This window comes from Lethenteron reissneri, chromosome 24 (assembly GCF_015708825.2).
Source record: "Lethenteron reissneri isolate LAM-NWPU_2019-01 chromosome 24, ASM1570882v1, whole genome shotgun sequence".
In the NCBI taxonomy this organism is placed as follows: Eukaryota; Metazoa; Chordata; class Hyperoartia; order Petromyzontiformes; family Petromyzontidae; genus Lethenteron; species Lethenteron reissneri.
In genome coordinates, this window is record NC_083802.1 from 13972140 (window position 1) to 13992539 (window position 20400).

General features: G+C 45.0%; 2 protein-coding genes across 2 annotated transcripts in view; one reads left to right on the top strand and one right to left on the bottom strand.

The window, feature by feature from the left end:
- The window catches only part of LOC133346641 (integrin alpha-11-like), a 101536-nt gene extending 95423 nt beyond the window's left edge, over positions 1-6113 (bottom strand). Inside the window, 1 exon segment of the mRNA XM_061558367.1 lies at positions 5915-6113. Within this exon segment, the coding sequence (XP_061414351.1) occupies positions 5915-6113 (199 nt within the window).
- A 13648-nt stretch (positions 6114-19761) lies between these two features.
- Positions 19762-20400, top strand: part of CORO2B (coronin 2B) — a 35626-nt gene continuing 34987 nt past the window's right edge. Inside the window, exon 1 of the mRNA XM_061558370.1 lies at positions 19762-19856. Coding sequence (XP_061414354.1) covers positions 19842-19856 — 15 coding nt within the window. The 5' untranslated portion in view covers positions 19762-19841. The remainder of the gene's footprint in view (positions 19857-20400) is intronic.

The window sequence follows — 20400 nt, forward strand, 5'->3', positions numbered from 1 at the left end:
CCGTTGGTCACGTGGTTTTTTCTCCGGGTCCTCCGGTTTTTCCCTCCGCATTTAGAATGAACGTGCGTTCAGATAATTTTTGGCTGCTATAAATGTCCACATGATGATAAATGTCAACATATGAGAGCCCAATTGCGTTGGGCTCTCATATGTGGCCAGGTCGCTTTCGAAAAAGAGCGATCTCAAAAGTTTCGTTCAATATTTTTTTGTTTAGTCAGCTCCGTCAAGCAGCAACACATTGGACAGGAAATCGCAGGGGGATGCTTCTGCTCTTCCTCGCTCCCTTCAGAGTCCACCCCTGGCTGGTTGACAGCGTGGCCCGAGGGAATGGGGCTGAAAGTAGCCCGTGAGTCCTCCAATAATCACGGTTGGCTACGTACAGTGAGAAAGAAATGCAACATATGATAATTGGTTCTTTACCCTTCTATCTGGCAACAAAACTGACACCTTTTTGCAAGGAGTCATGTTTGCATAGACCGCAATACCTGCAGTCATAATACAAACAAAAGAACATAACTCTGATAATGTGCACTGTCCCTGAAGTTGATTGGTCCACACCCGAGACAGCTTTCGTTCGAGCCTAGTCTCATATGGGTTGGACCAGATGACGCCAAAAGGCGCACAACTCAAGGACAATGCACCATCAGAGTATGAGAGCTCGGGGCAAGCATCTACACTATGGGGACCTCATTTGCCAGTAAAAATATGATAATTGGTTCTTTACCCTTCTATCTGGCAACAAAACTGACACCTTTTTTTGTTGCCAGATAGAAGGGTAAAGAACCAATTATCATATTTTTACTGGCAAATGAGGTCCCCATAGTGAAGTTCAACATACTCGAGGCCAAACCAGACATTTTACTGCTCGGTACCACCCGAGGTGGCGTACAACCCCCACCGGTGAATTATGTGATAACCATTTGCAAGGAGTGGGTTATCAAGTAATTCACTCGGATTTGCCATATAATTAAATCAGTAAAACTAAAGTCTTCCTACCTTAGGTGGGAACCATTTTCCGCTCAGGCCCATGGACAAAAGCAGGAGGAGTGAAAGTGCTAATCGCTGAGAGAGGGCCTTTTTTGCTTCCTCGCAAGCCTGAAAACAACAGTCCCATTTGTTGTTCCACGACGACTACCCTTTTTCACACACGGCCGTGCCCGACAGCCGAGAGGGCGGTGATGAGGCCGAGAGGGCGGTGATGAGGTCGAGAGGGCGGTGATTAGGCCACTCGTACAAGCAGAGAGTCTCTTTTTGTTGTAGCCTAACAAGAACGGCGAGCGCTGATATTAGCGGGCCACCAATTCTTCACAGTCTCTCTTAAACACACAGCTGCAAGCAAGCAGCCGCGCCAATGCTCCCCCTGACCGCAGCTATTCACACGGGGACCAGCCCCCCTCCACCCCCCCCCCCCCATCGCACCGTCCCGCCAAGAAAAAAAAAGGCGAACGGACTCCGTAGCGCCGACCAAAACGCTATTTATTTTGAGACCGAGATGATATTTTAGATCCCGCCGTTTCCTCGGTTTAGCAAATACGACCGTGGATGTGTTACATTTGCAGGCTTCCGTTGGTGAGAGGGAAGGGGAGGCGGCACTTTTACAAAACGCCAGCTCAGCGTATCTGCTGTATCAACAAACCAAAATGTGGCATTACGCTCCGCGGCCCGCTGCTTTGCTGCAGGCGATATGAAAGCAGAGTCAAGGTTGGAGTTCAAGATGCCAGATATATCCCAGAAATAACACTTACGTTGCCGCCACGTGTGTCTGCAGCTAGCTGACCCATTTCCCCCTCCCCCTTGTGACGGCTCAGAAGGAAACCTATAAAGAATTGCCAACATTACGACACATAATTTAAGGGCATGCCACCATCCCCGCCAAACCCCCTTCCTGCCAGAAATGCGGTTGTTTGGATGCAAGGATTGGCAGTGGCAGTTGGGGCTATTTATTCCCAAACGGGTTCGCTTCCAGCACCCAGCAGGTGCTTGTGGGGCCCCTCTCAGCCACAGCGGCACCCGTCAGGTGTCTTGGGTGGTGCCATGATGTATCTTCACCTTTTCACCGTGCAGCAAATGACCCATACTTCCACAAAAGCAAACTGACGAGTGTCAAGAACTGAGTGCACAGTCAGTCCAGCAGCCCGCTAGGAGACTGGAATATATCAGAGGTTATTGGCTGCCAAGCAATTTACAGCCAGCTTGCCGACCATCGCGGGGCTTATGCAGTCCAAGTGACGTGCTCTATTTGAGGCCTCACAGCGTTTCTCTGGTCGAGCGCCTTGGAGGCGGGGGGGTTGGTGGACCACGCGCAGATATTGTAACGTGCGTGCGAAGAAAACACCTACTTGCGGAGGTAGGCGATAGTCTGTAGGCGGTGAAGCAACGTCGCCGGTTGCCGACCTGTGTGTGTTCTTAGGTTTTTTCGGTAAAGTCACGTAGGTAAAAACATTAAAAAGTAAAATAAAATAAAAAATCACGACGTTTCGGAGGCAACACAAGCTTCCGTCTTCAGGTGGTACCGTCACAGCCACGACATTTTTATTTTATTTTACTTTTTAATGTTTTTACCTACGTGACTTTACCGAAAAAACCTAAAAATATGAATCATTGCAGTCACGAAAGCTTCAAATCTAGATCTGTGTGTGTATTTTTTGTAAACGAATCTTTCTACGCAATCAGCAGATGTTCCGTGGGCCCTCTGGCCTTGCTCACACATACGAGCTGCTTGATAATGTGAACAAGTGTCCCAAGTCAGGGCTTTACCGTCAAAGCCTCGAGGGAGTCGTTGAGCCTAAGAAAAAAAAAACACGTTCGGCTCTTCTGCTCACCGTGATATTGCACTGGGCCTTCACCGCAGACGCCGCTGTTGGTGGTTCTTTTCACACGAACCTGGTCGATGGATTTGACAGGGGCCTCAAAAAGAAAAGCATGCCGAGTCCGCTATGGGCTCTTTAAGGAGCGCTGCGTTAGGCGCCTGTCTTCGGTTTCAGCAGTCCGTCGTGCCTGCTCCCTCCTGTGCGATGAAACGGTGAAATGTGATCCATTTTATAATCGCTATTCCCAAGAAACAAATCTCGTTCACTTCGAACACAGAGGAACACTTTCACAAGCGAGCGAAGAAAACCATGATGCAATTGTTTTTTGCGTAAGTCAGGCGAGCAAAAAAACAAATTGAAAGCTGCTTTGCCATATTCTTGAACTTCAAAAATGTAGGCTGCTACCATGAGATTAATATCTACAAGACTTTGAAGCAGCACTAATACGAGATGCTTTAACGGCCTGTGAAGGTGGGACCCCATTGCAGCCGATGGCAAATCTGGAGGTAGTTAAAATTTAAAGGGACTACATTTTAGGAAACCCACCCCCCGCCTGGAATTTTTTTGTAGCGTGCCCGAGTTTTTTTTGTATGTTGTTGTTGGAAATGGATGACTCTTTACGATACATACTCTTAGGTTTTTTCGGTGAAGTCACGTAGGTAAATAAAATTAAAATTAATAAACGTAATAATAGAAATAAAATAAAATAATCAATCACGACATTTCGGAGGCAACACAAGTCTCCGTCATCAGGTGGGACCGTCACAGCTAGATTTACTTTATCAAGTGACTTTACCGAAAAAACCTAGGAGTATGAATCCTTGCAGTCACGAAAGCTTCAAATCTAGGATCTTTACGATACGCCGGCCGCTCTCCTGCGCTTAGAAAAAGTTTGACTGCGTTGCCTGCAAAGAGTTAAAACGAGCGCGCCATGCCTGCCTATTCAACGCCAGACGGACGCTCAGACGCGTGCAGGACTGCTCGCGGCGTCGTGAGCCAAGCGGAGTCGAGGAAACGGCGCAAGAGGAGTTGCTTGGGGGGGGGGGGGTTGAGAGCGACGTGCGGAATAGGAGACGGTCGTGGGAGAGCAGGCTCGATTTTAGCGTTTGGTTCGGAGAGAGAGGGAGAGAGAGAGAAAAAAGCATTTGTGGCAATAAAAATGAAATCCTTTCTTAAGCTGAAAAAGGGGGAGCCTCCACGTAATGATTCTATAAATTCCTGTCTTTGGGCCTCGTTACGGCTCTTAACTCGACAGCAGATGGCGTGTGCACGTGTGTTCGTTCTTCACGCGCGTCGAGATTGCACACGTACAGCTCGTTTCGATAATCCACTGCTAGATGAGAGCCTCCTACCTACGCTATGCCAGTCGCGGACACTATTTGATCATGTTTGATCACCGGGCTGGTGAAGCCGGGGAACACAACCATTAGATCATAGTGCAGTATAACAATGGCTAGAAGTGCTTGGGTGTTATAAGCTGTTGCTGGAGCGATGGTGGCAGTCAGAGGGTAGTGCAGTACAATCACAATTTTTGACTAATGATCGGTTGACAACAATTATAAATGTCTTTATTGTCACGAATGTCGTTTTAATATAACAAAGGCTTCGTGAGACATCATAGTGGCATGGTGATTATTAAATAGAACATCTTATCACGGTGATGATGATGACAAAACACAGTAAGTTGTTGTTTCGTTTGTGTAACTCTTTTCCATATATTTTTTTAAACCAGTTATACCCCAAACACGTCATCGGCATTTGGGCCAAGGGTGAGTGTTTTTTTTCATCTTCTGGAATGCCATACAATAGTAGAGAGACACACGTGCTATTGGGAAAATACTCTAAGCTTTGTCCAGATTTGTCTAAAATCGAAGCTTTGTTTGGTATTACTGGCAACTGGATTACACAAAGGATACGCTGTGAAGATTAGCGACAATTTCAACCGCTGCCTCTGCGACGCATTATTTTTCCAACTGAAATAATTGAATTTTTGTGTGTATGATTTTTGTTATTCATTAATGCAAACACTGCTGGGCAGGATGAGACGAGTTGAACTTGCTTCACATGGACACTTGGGTGTTGTGTCGGTCGGGGGCCCTGAAGATTTAAACCCAGGATCTCAACATTTCTGGCTCAGTCTTCTCTTACACGGACATAGCATTAGCCTCTTGGGCCACTCAGCAGCCACTCTTGAATATTTGTTTTGTCCCCCCCTTCACCCCTCCACTATTTAAAGTGCTGAGCAGCACTACCTTCTCTTCCCCGCGAGATGGCGTCCCACTCGTCAGCTCGCTTCATGCCCCGAGCCGGCTTTCTTCTGTTTACTCCAAGAATTCGGGAATATTTTTAGACGTTGAATGCCCGCCGCATCCTTGTAAGCAAACCTCAACCCGGCATTTGACTTGTTTTTCAGAATAAAATAAATATATATTATGATTCATCGCTTGCGAACGTTTTGATTTACCATCATTTAAAACACCATTTAACAATACAATCAGGCCCTTGCCCTGTTTTTTTTTCATGGTAACTTCAATATCTTAAGAGTTTACGGTTTAAAAGGCACGGTAAAATTTTTTAAAAACCAAACAATATGTTAAAAGCATTACAATTTTATTTAAATTTCTATTTTTGTCTATCAGTAGCCACTAACGCCGATGCCGTTATTGCATTTTAATATCATTATAACATGAAGTTACGAAAATAATTTTGACATTAGGTCACTTTTACTTTGTTTCATTGTTAAATTCTTCACGTGCTTTCCTCTTACACACGTGAGAACTACCGACTCTCGCATGTCACAGGAACACATACGTGTCCGAATGTCGGGCCAAGCAAAACGCTTTGTTTACCTTCTCATTTGTCGACAGCTAACTGAATGTCACGCAAAGCTCGTAGTAACTCACAATTAAGCAATGCTTACGTCGGATTATACTGGGGGCTTTTATCTTCTCAAAATATTTTCCTACTTGAAAATATTTCACTAATTTGACCCACATTGAAATTTAACGAGCCACGGAGACCCAGATCTGCCATTTGTTTCCACAAGTACACTTTTGAAAAGCGGCCAGAAAAATAAAAGTGCCGATCGCAAAACGTCCCTTTACCTTGCATCATCATCGCCAGCCGAATCGCCACGCTCCCTCCGTGCATCTTCATCGTGGTCGAATCATCCGGTGCCCAACTTCTCCGAGATTTTCAGGAGTCGCGCGCGGTGGTCTTCCTCGTTCTCGTCTCTGCAGCAGCGGCAATGCTGCGATGTTTACACTGCGCGCCGCCAGACCGGCCTGGATCGGTGCCTCCCATAATACCAGAGAGGAGATGGGGTAGGGGGGGGGGCTCTGGTGGCCAATTGCAGCACGCTGCTGCACAGCTGAGGCTTTGCAAACGTCCCTTCCCCGCCAGCCATGTGCTCGAGTTTCCACTCCCTCTCTCGACCGTCCACCAATCCCCAATCACTGCAACAGCAGCAGCAGAAACCCCGTGGCTTCATTCCTAAATCTCCCCGTGCGTCTCAGCCGGCTCCCTCCACTCCACCTTCACCGCCCCACTTACAACCTCCCCCAACTTTATTTCCACCTCTACAGCAACAGCAACAAAAATTTCTGAGAAAAACTTCTCCACCTGGCCCACCCCTTCTCTGAGCTTCTCACTGTCAGCCCGCGACCCCCAGCGTAGCTCTGCAAGAAAGAATCCGGGTGTTATGAAGATATTAAGGATGAAGACTTAGGAGTAAGACATCAATGATTGGGGGGGGGGGGAGAGAGTTGGGGGATGCACGCAAAGAAGGATCGCACGAACACGTGCAAACCTCCAGATGCAGCTGGATTGTTACAGCTGCGAGGCCGACTGCTTAAGACGAAGGCGTAATCGATAATGCGTCATTCAAAAGATGTTATTTTAATCTCCGTCTTTCCGGCGCCTTGGTCTCATGCATGGACGGCAGGAGGAGCAACGCGTTAAAGTTTCTCCAAACTCGCCCGCCACATTGTAATCGTCGGCGTTTAGGGGGAAGACAGTTGGTGTGGTTTTTTTTTATGGGTGAAATGCGCCTATGCGTGGGTTTCGGCAAACCCTTTATTTGTTGCCGATGTTAACCTTTATAAAAAAAAAACTACATCATTTTCATAAGCTATGATCTATCCATCGCTGGATGAAGGTCTGCCCAAGCTGTCGTCATTTCTCACAGTCCTGTGAAGCAACAATGCATCACACGAGCTGATCTCATGACCGTGTTCTCGTCTTTGGCTGCCACTCTGTCTGAAAAATAAGAATGGGTTATACCCTTTCTGGCAATAAAACAAGTGTTGCAATGTTCAAACAACAAATAGATACCTTTTGGAAGGAATCAAGTCTGCATGAACCACAGCGCTTGTGGTGAACATGCAAACAAACATGTTCTGATAATTTCTGGCCTCTTTGAAACTGATTGGCCTATGTTGTGAATCTTCACTGCCGGTCATGATGTAATCTCTTCTTGCGACGTGTCCTGCCCAGGCCCATTTGCTGTCAATAAACTTGCCAGCCTTAAATAAATGTTTTACGAGATTTCAGTAGCAATATATTGACGAGGTAGAATGTGGTGTCACACCTGTGATGTCATGATCATATGGAGAAGGGTTTATTAATTACAGGTATTTTTTGTGGACTCTGGAAGCCCTCGCCCTAATAGGATCCAAGTTGACGTTGCCTCCAATAAGTGAAAGCCCCTCAAAGGAGAACACTGCTGTGCAATCTCGACAACAACAACAACAACATCAACAAGAAAACTCAGAAACAAGAGCATCGGCCAACAAAGGTTAACCACTAACAAAGCTTGGCTTATTAGACGTGCATATTTACAAAGTATGGCCACGGATCCATTTGCAGAAGTAATTCGTGAAAGCTAACCTAACCCACATGACACTGCTGCGACATATAATTTAGCTGGTCCACAGCAGCTCCATCGAGATTGTTTGCTTTTAAAATAATAATAATAAAGTCTGCTTTATATTTAATATCATAGAGACTTGACAATGCACTCTCCTGAGCCAGCCTACGTCTACGTTCCATCTGCCCACGTTCACTTTCCATATGGCTGGGTTTTAACATAAAGGAAAAAAAATTGTTAAAACAGGAATGAATTAAAGGGAAAAAAATGGCACGTTCTTTGGGCTGCCAGATATTATGTCCGGCTGGCAGCCTGCCACATTCGCAGTAGCCACTGTGCCAATGGTGGGAGGGGGAGCAGGGGGTGGAGTGAAGGAGGTTGGTGGGTTGTGAGTGCCGGGTTGTGTACTTGGATTCCGTGTGCCGGGGTTCGAGATGTTATGGTGGGCTGTCTGGCCATGGCGTGGTGGTTGAAACACAGCAAACGGTGACAACGTTGACAACTGCCACGACATGCTGACTTCTTCAGGCACTACTGTATTGCGCTATCAACAGCTTGTAAATGATATCTGTAACAGCCATAAGTGTGTTGCCTTTGACTGAATTTACACGAATTTACTCTAACCCACCTGTGCATACGACTCAGAATCTTTATTTACACTGGAGGAATACGATGAGCAATGAAGCTCTTCGTATGTCACAGATGCCGTCACAGATGTCCAGTAGTCACACGTGTCCAGTAGAATCTGCGACCTCTCCTTAACCTCGAGCAAACTCTGACCCCTGCCATCTTTAATCTTCGGTGACCGTGGCCCTTGCAACTCTGCCAAACCTCTGGTGGTCCCTAACATCGGACAACTCATGACATCCAGCTGACCTTCAACAGCATCTATTGCATCTTGTGATGAAACTGGGTTTGCTCAGTAGAGTGGATAACCCACTCTTTACCTTTTAACTAAAAGAAAAGTGGGGGGGGGGGGCAGGGGGATATTTACAGACAAATTTCTAGGAAGGCTCCCTTGGGGGTCGTGGGCTTAGTGTGCGTCTTGCTGGGGCGACAAGGCAGACCCTTGTGCGTTTTTCTGTGTTTCTAGGAAACTAAAGCTCAAAAAGCTACGAGGAGTAAAATAATTTAAAGGGCTGTAAGGTAGGTAGGTGTAACAGATCGGCTGATTGGGAGAGAAAGCAAACGAAGTGCGGGGTATGCATGGTTCAGCCTCGAAAGAACGTAAAGCTTGACACAGGGCGGATTTGTAATGTTTAAAGTAGCAACGCTCTCCAACCCATGGCTGGTCGTGAGGTCTATACATGTTGCAACTCTGACTGCTATTTCATTGGTTTTCCGTTTATTGGCGAATCTTACAGGTAACTCGAGAAAGGACACACACTAAAAGCATATGTCACGACCTCTATGTATACGAGCTCTCTCATCCCCAGAGAGATTTCAAGGGTTCACAAGTCAACCGCAGCATTCGCGTGGATATGCTAAAAGACGTCAAGTGAAATGACCCCTGTTTACACGATTACTTTTATGTCCAGTACTTCATTTATCGCGTCTGTTATTTACCAGGTCAGAGTACATTAAAACGAAACGTATTTTTTGTAAAAAGAGACCTTGATTACAGGTTATTATTGTCTTTTATTTTTGAGCTGTTTTTGATATCCATATTGCTTCACCTTTGAATTGTTCAAGTACTGTAGCTTGTTTTCTCTACGTGCTATTATGAGATATTCGTTGTCATTTAATCATAAACAGCCCTGGCCGCGCGTTTGCGTGGGATACACGTCCGGCGTGCTGGTGGGGAGGGGGGGGGGGGTTGGACGTGACGTCAGCACGCACGTACCTGGCTCCCCGCTGTGGGATACGGGTGACGTCACCACGCAGATGTACGCGATGACGTCGCCACCGCACACTTTGCCCCGCCCGCCGAGCCAGCCAGCAAAACTTTTTTTGTTCATAATGTAGCCCTGTACTGCATATGTGTGTAGCAATTGTAAATGCTGTCTTGTTTGTTTCGTTTCAAAAAATAAATTGCAAAGCGCCCCTCTGCTCGAGACTCATTTTTGGCAGTTCTCATCGTTTCAAGGTTTGGTGGTGGAAATTCCATGTTCTTATGGCGGGGGGGGGGGTCAGTTTGTCTATAGGATGAGCAGTGCGTGAGTTCCTACTCATCAGAATGTGCTCAATTCACCCACCTCAGGAATGGGGGGGCCACTGCCACTTGCCAATGAAGGAGTAGCGCCGATCTTGACCAGAACGTTGAGCTCACTCAATGCTGCCAACCGGGGAGCCAAGCTGCTGTGCAAGTTACCACCCGAATTTACAAACATTATTTTCAACATTTATTATTGCAGCCCACAGTAAATGATATTCAGAGCAATAACACATTGTCGTTATTTTTTGTGTGCCAATGAAAGAGTCTCAAGTCTCATTTTAAGGGGAATCTTGCTCTCGTTTGTTTGGCTAGAACATCTATATAGAGTGTGCAAGCGTAGGACACTAATAATATGCAATGAAAGATCATTAACCTCCTTTTCCGAACTGTATCTTTTATACAACGCCTGAGTGCCCATCAGGTTGGCATCGCATGCACATTTAGAGGAATAATCGATATTTCATAGCCAGGTAATTGCCCATTTAGATGAATGGTCGATACATCTCCAGCACGCCTGGCGTTAACGCCACTAGTGGTCTCCGAAGCACATTCGTAAAAAACTGAGTCCAGAAAATTCCAGCCCTTGTAGGACGGCCGCCCTGGCGGCCAGGACCTTAAATGCGTGCAAGTGTGTATGTTGAACTTCTTTCGCACCGTTACGCGGCCAGCCGTGCTCATCGGAGGACCGTTCCTCTCGAGCGGAAGGAACGATGCCATAAATGGACTCGGGCTCTTGCGACGGCCGGGGTCGTTCGCGATTACCGAAAACGTTACGCAGAGTGGCGGGGGGGGGGGGGTGCGGAAATAAACATTGAAATGTAGCTTATTTGTGAGGGGAGAACAAAAATACGCGCTTTGATTTCCTTTGTGTGTGGAAGAGTGTAACCTGAGCACTGGCGGCAAGAGGAATTTGGTGGAAGGGGTTTTGGGTGCGAAAACGTCGGAGTCTGTGAGAGTGGCGCGAGTGAGCGATACCTTCAGGCTGACGATGTGCCAACCATAATTGTACATTTATTTCCACTGCCACTTTGAAGTTGTCAGCGAATTCCGCAGTTAATTGGTAAACATACACAAACTGAAACCCATCATCTTCAGCAGCAGCGTCGTATACCGTTCTGTTCAACTCACTGCTGGATGAAGGCCTCCCTCGAGCTGTCACCATTGCTCACAGTCCTAAGATTTAACAATCCATCTAGCACAGGCACACGAGCTGATATCATTGCTGCACCTTCCTCTTCAGCGAGTTCCCTCACTTGGCTACCACTCTGTCGATAGTCTTGGCCACCGGTCATCATCCCTATGTATCCAGGGCTTGTCCTGCCCAAGCACACTTGTTCACCTAAAATTGCCAGCCCTAAATCTATAGATATTTTAAATAAGATTTCAGTTGAATTATAACTTCACGGTTCGATATTTTTACGGGTTTGCATTGGTTCGGCCGATTAATTTTCGCTTGTCTTTTTACGTGTACAGTTGGCATAAGCCAGTGTGCCCGGGGAAAATTTCACAAATGTTAGCTCGGACTCCACAGAGATAGAGGCTGAAATAAAATATTTTGCATTGCTGCCCACCTATAGGCACAATCTAGTTGCTCATCAAGTAATATATCTCATTTAAATCATGGCTCTCATCCCTTTATGATCCATCAACCTTGGTTAAAGTCATTCTCTGTATAATAACGGTTATGCTTGAGTTATAAGCCCTATATTCCTTGAAGCCATGTCTTGCACGTCATGTGGCCTCGTGAAACAATTTCAAGATCCTGGCCTTGACCTTTCCAATGTAAAACCTTTTCCCTGACAATGACTTTACTATTCAAAGTGTTAAGACCTTTACTTGATGCATCAAGGCCTTGGGCGAAAGGGTCATAAACCAAACCAATAATTTAATGTTTACGCTTTGACAGAACCGCCACTAGATTACGGCACTGCAGCATATGATGATTTACCGTTGGTTTAGATCCTCAGTCTTTGTAAATCTTTACCTGAGTAACCCCCAGCCCTTGGAATTGGAAGCTCAGTCTTGGCCTTATGATCAGTGGTCAGTGGCATAACATTCCTAAAGGTGAACATTTATTTTAGTTTACAATGAATCCATTGTAAACAAATGGATTGTATAATTTCAGATGTTGTATGTAACCAACCACAGGCATTTACCTCAGCAATCCCAGTCATGTCCATTGGATTCCCCGCCTTGGCCTAAAAATCACGAGTTTAGACCTAGTACACAAAATCTGGGCAGTCGTCCGATATCTACTTATTTGAAAAATGCTTATTTATAAGAGTAAAAGGATAACATTGGAAGCAAATACTTAAGCGAAATTGCATGTATTTATTGACTTCCCAAACAATATCACCAACTTGCCAAGTTTTCTTTTCACTTTTTTTTAATCAAGGTTTGTTTTTGTCGTTCCAGCCAGGATCCTGTGCCACGTGCAGCATTGGGAACTTCACTGAAGCTGACGGGCCTGACCCCTCGCCGTTCTGAAATCACTCAAATCCTTGTGGGGTTTTCTTTTAGGCAAAGGCAGTTAGTTTTGTCTTCCAATTTCTCCAGGCCCAAAATGATTGCCACAGTCTATGAACATTTTTTTTCTCCCATTTTGATGACTCTGGTCACTCTTGCAAATGAGACGATCCTGGTCTCTTGAGTTCTCACCTGGTTACGCAAAGTAAACGCGAAAATTTTACTAGAACTCGCGTGCAGGCACACGTTTAGTAGCACATAGGCAGGCGCTAAACTCGGCTCTCTGACTTGTATCTCGCCGTAATGGTGACCTTTCCGCTGGCAACAAGAGAATCCGAAATCCACATTCGTAAGCCTCCAACCATGCATCCTCATTGCCAGTGCCACAATTGTTTGTGGTTTAAAAGCTTTTACAAACAGCATCGCCAGGGTATTTAAATGGATATAAAGCCACTCCCCAGAGCACATCATCGGGCCACTTACTCCGCCTAAAAATTACGAAATGAAATAGGATATGCATTATTTAGCCGCCTAATTTGTCAAGGGCGCTGACACTCCTGACTTTTTCTCTTCGGCTTGAACCTCCATTGAATTATCCAGAAGCTCGTTGCTCGTCAGCACTGCCGAGTGCACGAGTGGTGCTGAGAATGTCACTGTAAGGGTGAGGCACTTCTAGCGAATATCCCACGTTCAGTACGTCAATGTCGACGCCTCGTCAACACTGCGCTGTGGATGAATTGTGGGTAATTCACCAAACATCGTAGCATATCCGCCGCCTCGATTACGAATTAGTTAAATTGTGAAAGAATACTTTCTCACAGAGACCCACCTTTTTGACCCGTTTTCCTTCGTCCGTCGTTTTTGACATCTTAACCCCGCTCAATTCAAGAGGCTCGTAGGCTCACACGTGCCACCCTGAACCCCAGTCTCTGTTGCTGGCCCGGTTTTGTGTTGAAAGGCTGAGCGCATCTTCTTGGGAGTTGCGATAAATATAGACAATTTCCAATCATGCCATGGACATTAACCTAAATCACCGTCATTACTGTATGGGTTTTCAAACGCACTTAATGGTGCACAATCCATAGTCCAAGGGCCAGCTCGGTAGATTCCACATTCCCATGGCATGCCCAGTTTGCTCAAAGAATGACGACTGCAGAGTTGACAAACGAAACACATTATTAATGCCAGGGGCACTATGAGCGAGAGTCTTAAGAGTGGTGCTATTATAATATCGTAATACAAAATATATATTCTTTGGTTTTTTCGGTAAAGTCACGTATAAAAATAAAATAATAAATTAAATAATAGCATACAAAAATATGGAACGCTTCACGAATTTGCGTGTCATTCGTGAAGCGTTCCATATTTTTGTATGCTATTATTTAATTTATTATTTTATTTTTATACGTGACTTTACCGAAAAAACCAAAGAATAATTCCTGCAGTCACGAAAGCTCCAAAATTAAGACAAAATATATAGTCCTTTAATTTTTTTGAATGGCAATTGCTTTAAGAGGTTACAGTATATGCAAATACAACAAATGACAAAATGTTCAGTGGACACCGACGGATTGTGATGATGATGATGATATGCAAAGAATGGTTGATTGAAGAGGGAGGCAGAACGTAGCGGTGTTGTGATATGTTTTTTCCTCACAGTGCCCTGTTAATTATGAATGCGGGCGGGAGAGGTTGGGAGGATGTCAGGGAGCTGCGGAGTGAGGATGCGTCGGTTGCTTTTCCTTCGAGTGCGCAATTTCAACCCCATTCATCATTCAGCGTGGCAGCGACATGATTAAAGTTTAATTTCGGCGGTGGGAAAATGTTATGCAGCGATGCTTTGGCGAACGTGCAACGCGCATCCTCATCACCTTTCTTGTGGATCCATCTGCACACGAGCTCGTGTTTGCTTTATATCGAGGATGTACCCGAATACAGTAATTCACTTTCTGTTGAATTCGGCAAAATGCCAGCTATTTTGAGATATTATAATTTGGTGGAATAGCTGTACAAAAATACTCATGTTTCAACTCAAGCGCACCCATGTGAATATTTATTATTTTGTATATCGTGTAAAATCGCAATTTCCACATTCTCACATTAGGGTTAGGCGGTACACAAAACCGTTTGTGAGATATTCCACGTTCATTTGGTCAGTGGTGCCTGGTGTGTTTAGGGTATAGCTTTTATTTGTTTTCAAGTCGAACAAAAACAAATACTGTAGTTACAAAAACAACAAAAATGACGTTTCAAAAATGGAAAACAAGTAGCTAATTTGAGTAGTTTTCTGAAAGGGAGTTCACTTTGTAAGACAACTCAAAATGCATTTATATATGATCACGTGGGTGGTGGTGCACAGGCACAAATAAAGAAATACAACATCACCGCATTTTTCAATCGCACAGCCTCATTGAAATAAATATATAGTTTCGGCTGACGTTTCGTGCAATTACCCTGTTCGGTGCAGAAAGAGATGCAGTACAGCAGAGAGATTAACTACGACCTCCTACAATTGTTGTTCTCTCTGCCCTGAAGAAGACTCATAGCCTGAAACGTCAGCCTTTTAAATGTTGTTTTAATTTCCCTATGGCTTCAATATTTTATACGTCAATAATTTCAGGGGGGATCTTACTTGGCAATAATTCATTCTGATTTGTCATGTGTATATACATTTTTGTATCTTTTTTGTATAAATGACCTGCATGAAACATAATTACCACGTCACACGTTCAGTCCATAACACTCTGAGTGTGTAGCTCCACCTAGTGGCAAAGATTGTGCATTGCAGACAAACAACGTGCTTGTGGGTCCACAGACGATGCTGTATAACCCCCTCGTCTACCACTGGGTGACGTCGCAATAACCAGACCCCGTCGCTTTGGTGGCTAAAACTCGCATATACACACATAATCACAGACGCCAACATTCTCTCTGCTGCAGACAAACTATAAACAACAAAGGTCCAAATATAGATATAAAGCTTTCGTGACTGCAGGGATTCATCTTCTTGGTTCTTTCGGTAAAGTCACGTAAAATGGAATTAATAAAATAATAATAAAAACTATATAATAAAATAATTCTCACGACGTTTCGGCAGACCTATTTTTCACCTGAGGACGGCTGCTTGCGTTGTGGCCGAAACGTCGTGAGAATTATTTTATTATGTTTTATTTTTATTATTTCATTATTTCCATTCTACGTGACTTTACCGAAAGAACCAAGAAAAACAAAGGTCCACCTGATGGGCCTTGACTAGAAGGGATGATGTCCTACGGTCGAGACGAAGGATGGGAGTAATTTCCGAAGGTGGGAACACGGTCCATAGAACATCCACTGCAGAGATGGAGCGATGAAATCCGTTCGTTTGCAAGGAGTTTGATGAATTGTTGCATCGCAGGCCCGTGAGAGATGGTGGCAATTTGGGGAGGCCTTCGTCCAGCAGTGGATAGAAAGAGCATAACTGTTTCGATTTAAAGCTTTCGTGACTGTAGGGATTCATATTCTTGGTTCTTTCGGTAAAGTCACGTGGAAGGGAAATAATAAAGTAAGAAAAATATTAAACAATAAAATTCTCACGACGTTTCGACTGCAATACAAGCACCTGATGATGATTGCTTGTGTTGCCGTCGAAACGTCGTGAGAATTGTATTGTTTTATATTTTTTTTATTTTATTATGTTCCTTCTATGTGACTTTACCGAAAGAACCAAGAATAGCATAACTGTTGTTGATGATGATGATTATGATCATACACTTTCATAAAAGGTAAAACATCACATCGTAACTTATGAACTTGAGAAATGTCCTGTTAAAAAGTTAATGAAACGCGTTTAATTTGGTCTGTCAAGTTACCTTGATCACCCTTGTGTAGCTGCAATGGCATACCAGAGTGCATACCGATATGCAAATACTCCATTACCAACAACACCAATAAAAACTGGCTACTGCTGCCACTACTTATACTCCTGATGACGATTGCTTGTGTTGCGATCGAAACGTCGTGATATTTTTCTAATTTAGTATTTCTGTCTACGTGACTTTACCGAAAGACCCAAAGAATATTAATTGCTGCAGTCACGAAAGCTTTAAGTCCAGATTTACTACTTATACTCTATTACTCATCCAACATTATCTTAGCTGCTCTGGATATCATCCCTGTTCCAAATCGACTGCAAGATAATTATCAATATGTTGAATCTATCAATTACAGTATACAAATTTTCAATGTTTTCCATTCGTCATGTTATTGCCTGAAAGGACACTCACAGAACTCAAGTCAGAAGAGCACCATCTATTCTCATGGGGGGATTGTATTCTAGTGGTTTTATTATTTCACGTAAAGCATTTTGAGATGCTGCAGACTTTTAAGTGCGCTATATATGCAAATCTTTAATCCTAATTTCCTCAGATTAGAAACTGTCTGCGAGTGTTTTGTTGCAGCAATAACTCGATTAGCTTCTTCCTGGCGTCCATCCCAAGTGGCCCTAGGGGTGAGGCTTGTCTTTTTCCGTTCTGTTTTAGCGATTTCCACAAACACAAACATTGTCCGTCAAGAAATAATAATCACTTGAGATGCTTGCAGGTTCTCTTGAATAGCAATAACGATACAAACGCATGCAATATTTTGGTTTGTGTCCAGGCTTCATTTCTCATTGAATATTATCCATGTCGCTGGTGTAGGCTGCAGTCACGAGTGGTCATAGTCATAGCCACGGGTATACTGGATGTGGTGTGCCGGGAGCGAAAATATTTCATGGATCGTCACTTACCTGGACAGGCCCAGCTGAAATTAAGTTCCGGTTTGTGTACACGATTATTGTACATTTTCTCTGTACGACATCACCTTAGCATTTCCTTTGCAACCAAGTCTCACTGACACTGAAATATCTGTTTCCAGGGCACTGTGTCCAAGAGGGGTGAATGAATATCTTCATGGTGCCAGATAACCCCATTCAGTGCCGCTCATACGATCACACCTGCCCCTCTCCACGATCCAATTTCAGCTGTTCGGATAACAATCGGGCAAATGTCAAGTTTCAAGTTTCATTTATTAGGTATAGCCCTGTGAGCCATGCGGCTCTTGAGTCGGGTGCAACCGCAACAAACAAAATATGAACAGAGAACATCTTAAAGCGGCGACGCGCAACAGAAACATCCTGGACAAACCAGCAAATCTTCCAGAAAAAAAACACCGTATTACAACGCTGTGTGCAAAAATCCCCAGACTTACTGAGTTAGCGTCTCCCACCTTCTTGCTGTATTTGCCTCCGTGCAGTTTGCCGTTCTCTGTTTGCTCTGTGTGTGATGTCCCTCTGTGTGTTCCCTCGCTGTGTGTTTTGCCCCATTTCCGCTTGATGATGAGCGCTTGTGTTGCGCTCGAAACGTCGTGATATATTTTAATTTTATTTGTGATTTATTTAAATTTTATTTGTGATTTATTTAAATTTCATTTTATTTCTACATACATGACTTTACCGAAAGAACCAATGAGTATAGTAATTTCTGCGGTCACGAAAGCTTCAATTCTAGATTATATCGGAGATGTAGTTAACAAAAAAAATCAATACACAGTACATGCTGTACACTACCGCATGTGCTAACCCGTAGGGACAAGTCTGCGGCGTTTTGTTTGCGCTCCCATTGGTTCTACGCGAACGCGTTCACATTGAGGTGAAGGTCGTTGAAATGACTGTCCGCAGAATATCGAATCCCATTAGGAATCGCGGAATTCCAAAGGCAGTCGTCGGTCACGCGGTCAAGTCACGCAGCGACGCAGTCACTGACACTCGAGACGTGCCTTGAGTCGTCACCGGTCGATCCGTGCTGTCGCGTCTGGAGTGGGGGTCGAGTGGGTCTGATCGTGGATGTCTTGCAGGTAGAGAAGAGTACTGTACTCTTTCGTTCTTTCGGTGAAGTCACGTAGATGAAAAAAATAAAAATGTAATCACGACATTCGGAGGCAACACAAGCTTCCGTCATCAGGTGGAACAGCCACAGCAACATTGTTCCACCTGATGACGGAAGCTTGTGTTGCCTCCGAAACGTCGTGATTTAATTTAATTATTTTCATTTTATCATTATATTTTTTTTCATCTACGTGACTTTACCGAAAGAACCAAAGAGTATAGATCCTTACAGTCACGAAAACTTCAAATCTAGAATTAAGAGTACTGTATTTTCAAAGTCCCCGCGACGCGTGTAAAATGCCACTGCCCTTTTACGCAGCCGCCCATAAAAGTGACGCTTTTCATTCGCGAGCACACGTCAGTGAAGGGGACGCGTTCGCGTTGCACGCTCCTCGCGAAATTAAATTTGCCCGTGGCCGTAGAAACGTAATGGAGTGAACCGTATGGGCCGTGTGAGCTGGAGCAGAAGCAATTTGACCCACGCCAGCGAGTTGCCCTCGGCATCAGTGAGGCTTCCGTGGACCAGCAAAAAAACCCAGGAGGACAGAGTCAGGGGGCGAGGGTGCCCATGTGATCAAGGGGGGGATGCGAGGGACAACAGAGCAGCTTGCAGCAGATTATGCCTGCCTGATGGGATGGGCCCTTGATCTCGTCTGAGCTTGACAATTTTTGTAATCGTGGGAAAAGGCCAATGTTATTTATGGATATTTACCAGAGGTGTGGACTCGAGTCATGTGACTTGGACTCGAGTCAGACTCGAGTCATGAATTTGATGACTTGAGACTCGACTTGGACTTGCATAACAATAACTTTGTCCCACCTCTGAGGTGTGGACTCGAGTCATGTGACTTGGACTCGAGTCAGACTCGAGTCATGAATTTGATGACTTGAGACTCGACTTGGACTTGCATAACAATGACTTTGTCCCACCTCTGATATTTACATTCATTGTAATTTCATTATGGGCACTAGAGCTTCAAATGGTCGTTAGGTGAAGAAACAACATTTGGTAATTATCATTTAATGTGCTGTAATTATTCACATAAAGGACAGTATTTTCTGTTAATGGGAAGTGTTTTAGTGAACCACTTAACACGGACGCAAGGTTTAATGTACCGTGTAAACGCAACCGTTAACTACACACAGGAAGAGCTGTAAAGATTGATGATGCACACTCGTTTAGAACAAACATCATAATCGTTAACACTCAGAGATGAGTGCAGCAGTGGATTAAAAGTTGCTGGGTCTGCCCAGGCCCTTGCGGTTGAACACGCATTGTGTCGGACAACCGACAATGGGTCAGGAGCAGCTAGCGAGCTCGCTGTCTTTTTTTAATTTTCTCTGTTCAATAACTCTGGCTCCACCGCAGCCTCACAGCAGGGAGGACATTTATAGACGCACTTCCTTTTTTTTTACAATGTGACTAACCCCATCACTCCCCACCCACCCATCCCACCATCCCACCCATCCCACCAACACCGATCCCCCCCCTCCACCGAACCCCCGATTGCCCCCCACCCACCCCTCACTCCCACCCTTCCCCACCACCAAACAGGCAGCCGGTGCAGTCAGCAAATCGTGCTGGTGGCGTGCGTGCATCGGGAGAGCGCTGCTCCTCCTCCTCCTCAAGCTTTCTCCATGACGCTCTCAAAGGTAGGACGTTGTTTGCCATCGGGCAAAGCGTAACAATATTCCGCATCATTCATTCAATTATTCCCTTTCTCTTATTGTGGTTTTTGTTTTGTTTTAAACCCATCCTTCACGCCGCTAAACCCCCCCCACACACACACACACATGCCGGCGTGCAGCAAGAGGCGCGGAGGCGATTTTAGCATGCAGCAGCGGTTATGATTTAGAAGGCGTGGACAATGCTGTGTCTATGCACGTCCGCTCTCATTTCTATGGGAGCTGCGGCTGAGCCCGGCGTCTGAGCCGGGCCGTGTGGTGAGCGTCTGCGTCAATCGCCATTGCTGAGATTAAGCTCCGTCCGCTTGGCCAAGGAGGGACATTATGCTGCATGTGAAGCAAGCGGCCAGATGCAAAGCACCCCCCCTCCTCACTCGGCGCAACGAGGGCTTTCAAACCGGCACTTTGAATGCACAGACCGCGGCTTGCATTTTCTGGGTTTTAATTCAGGCAGGGCAACGTCGCGCAATTCAAATTGCGTTCTTTCTCGGGTTTTGGGGGTTTTTTGCGG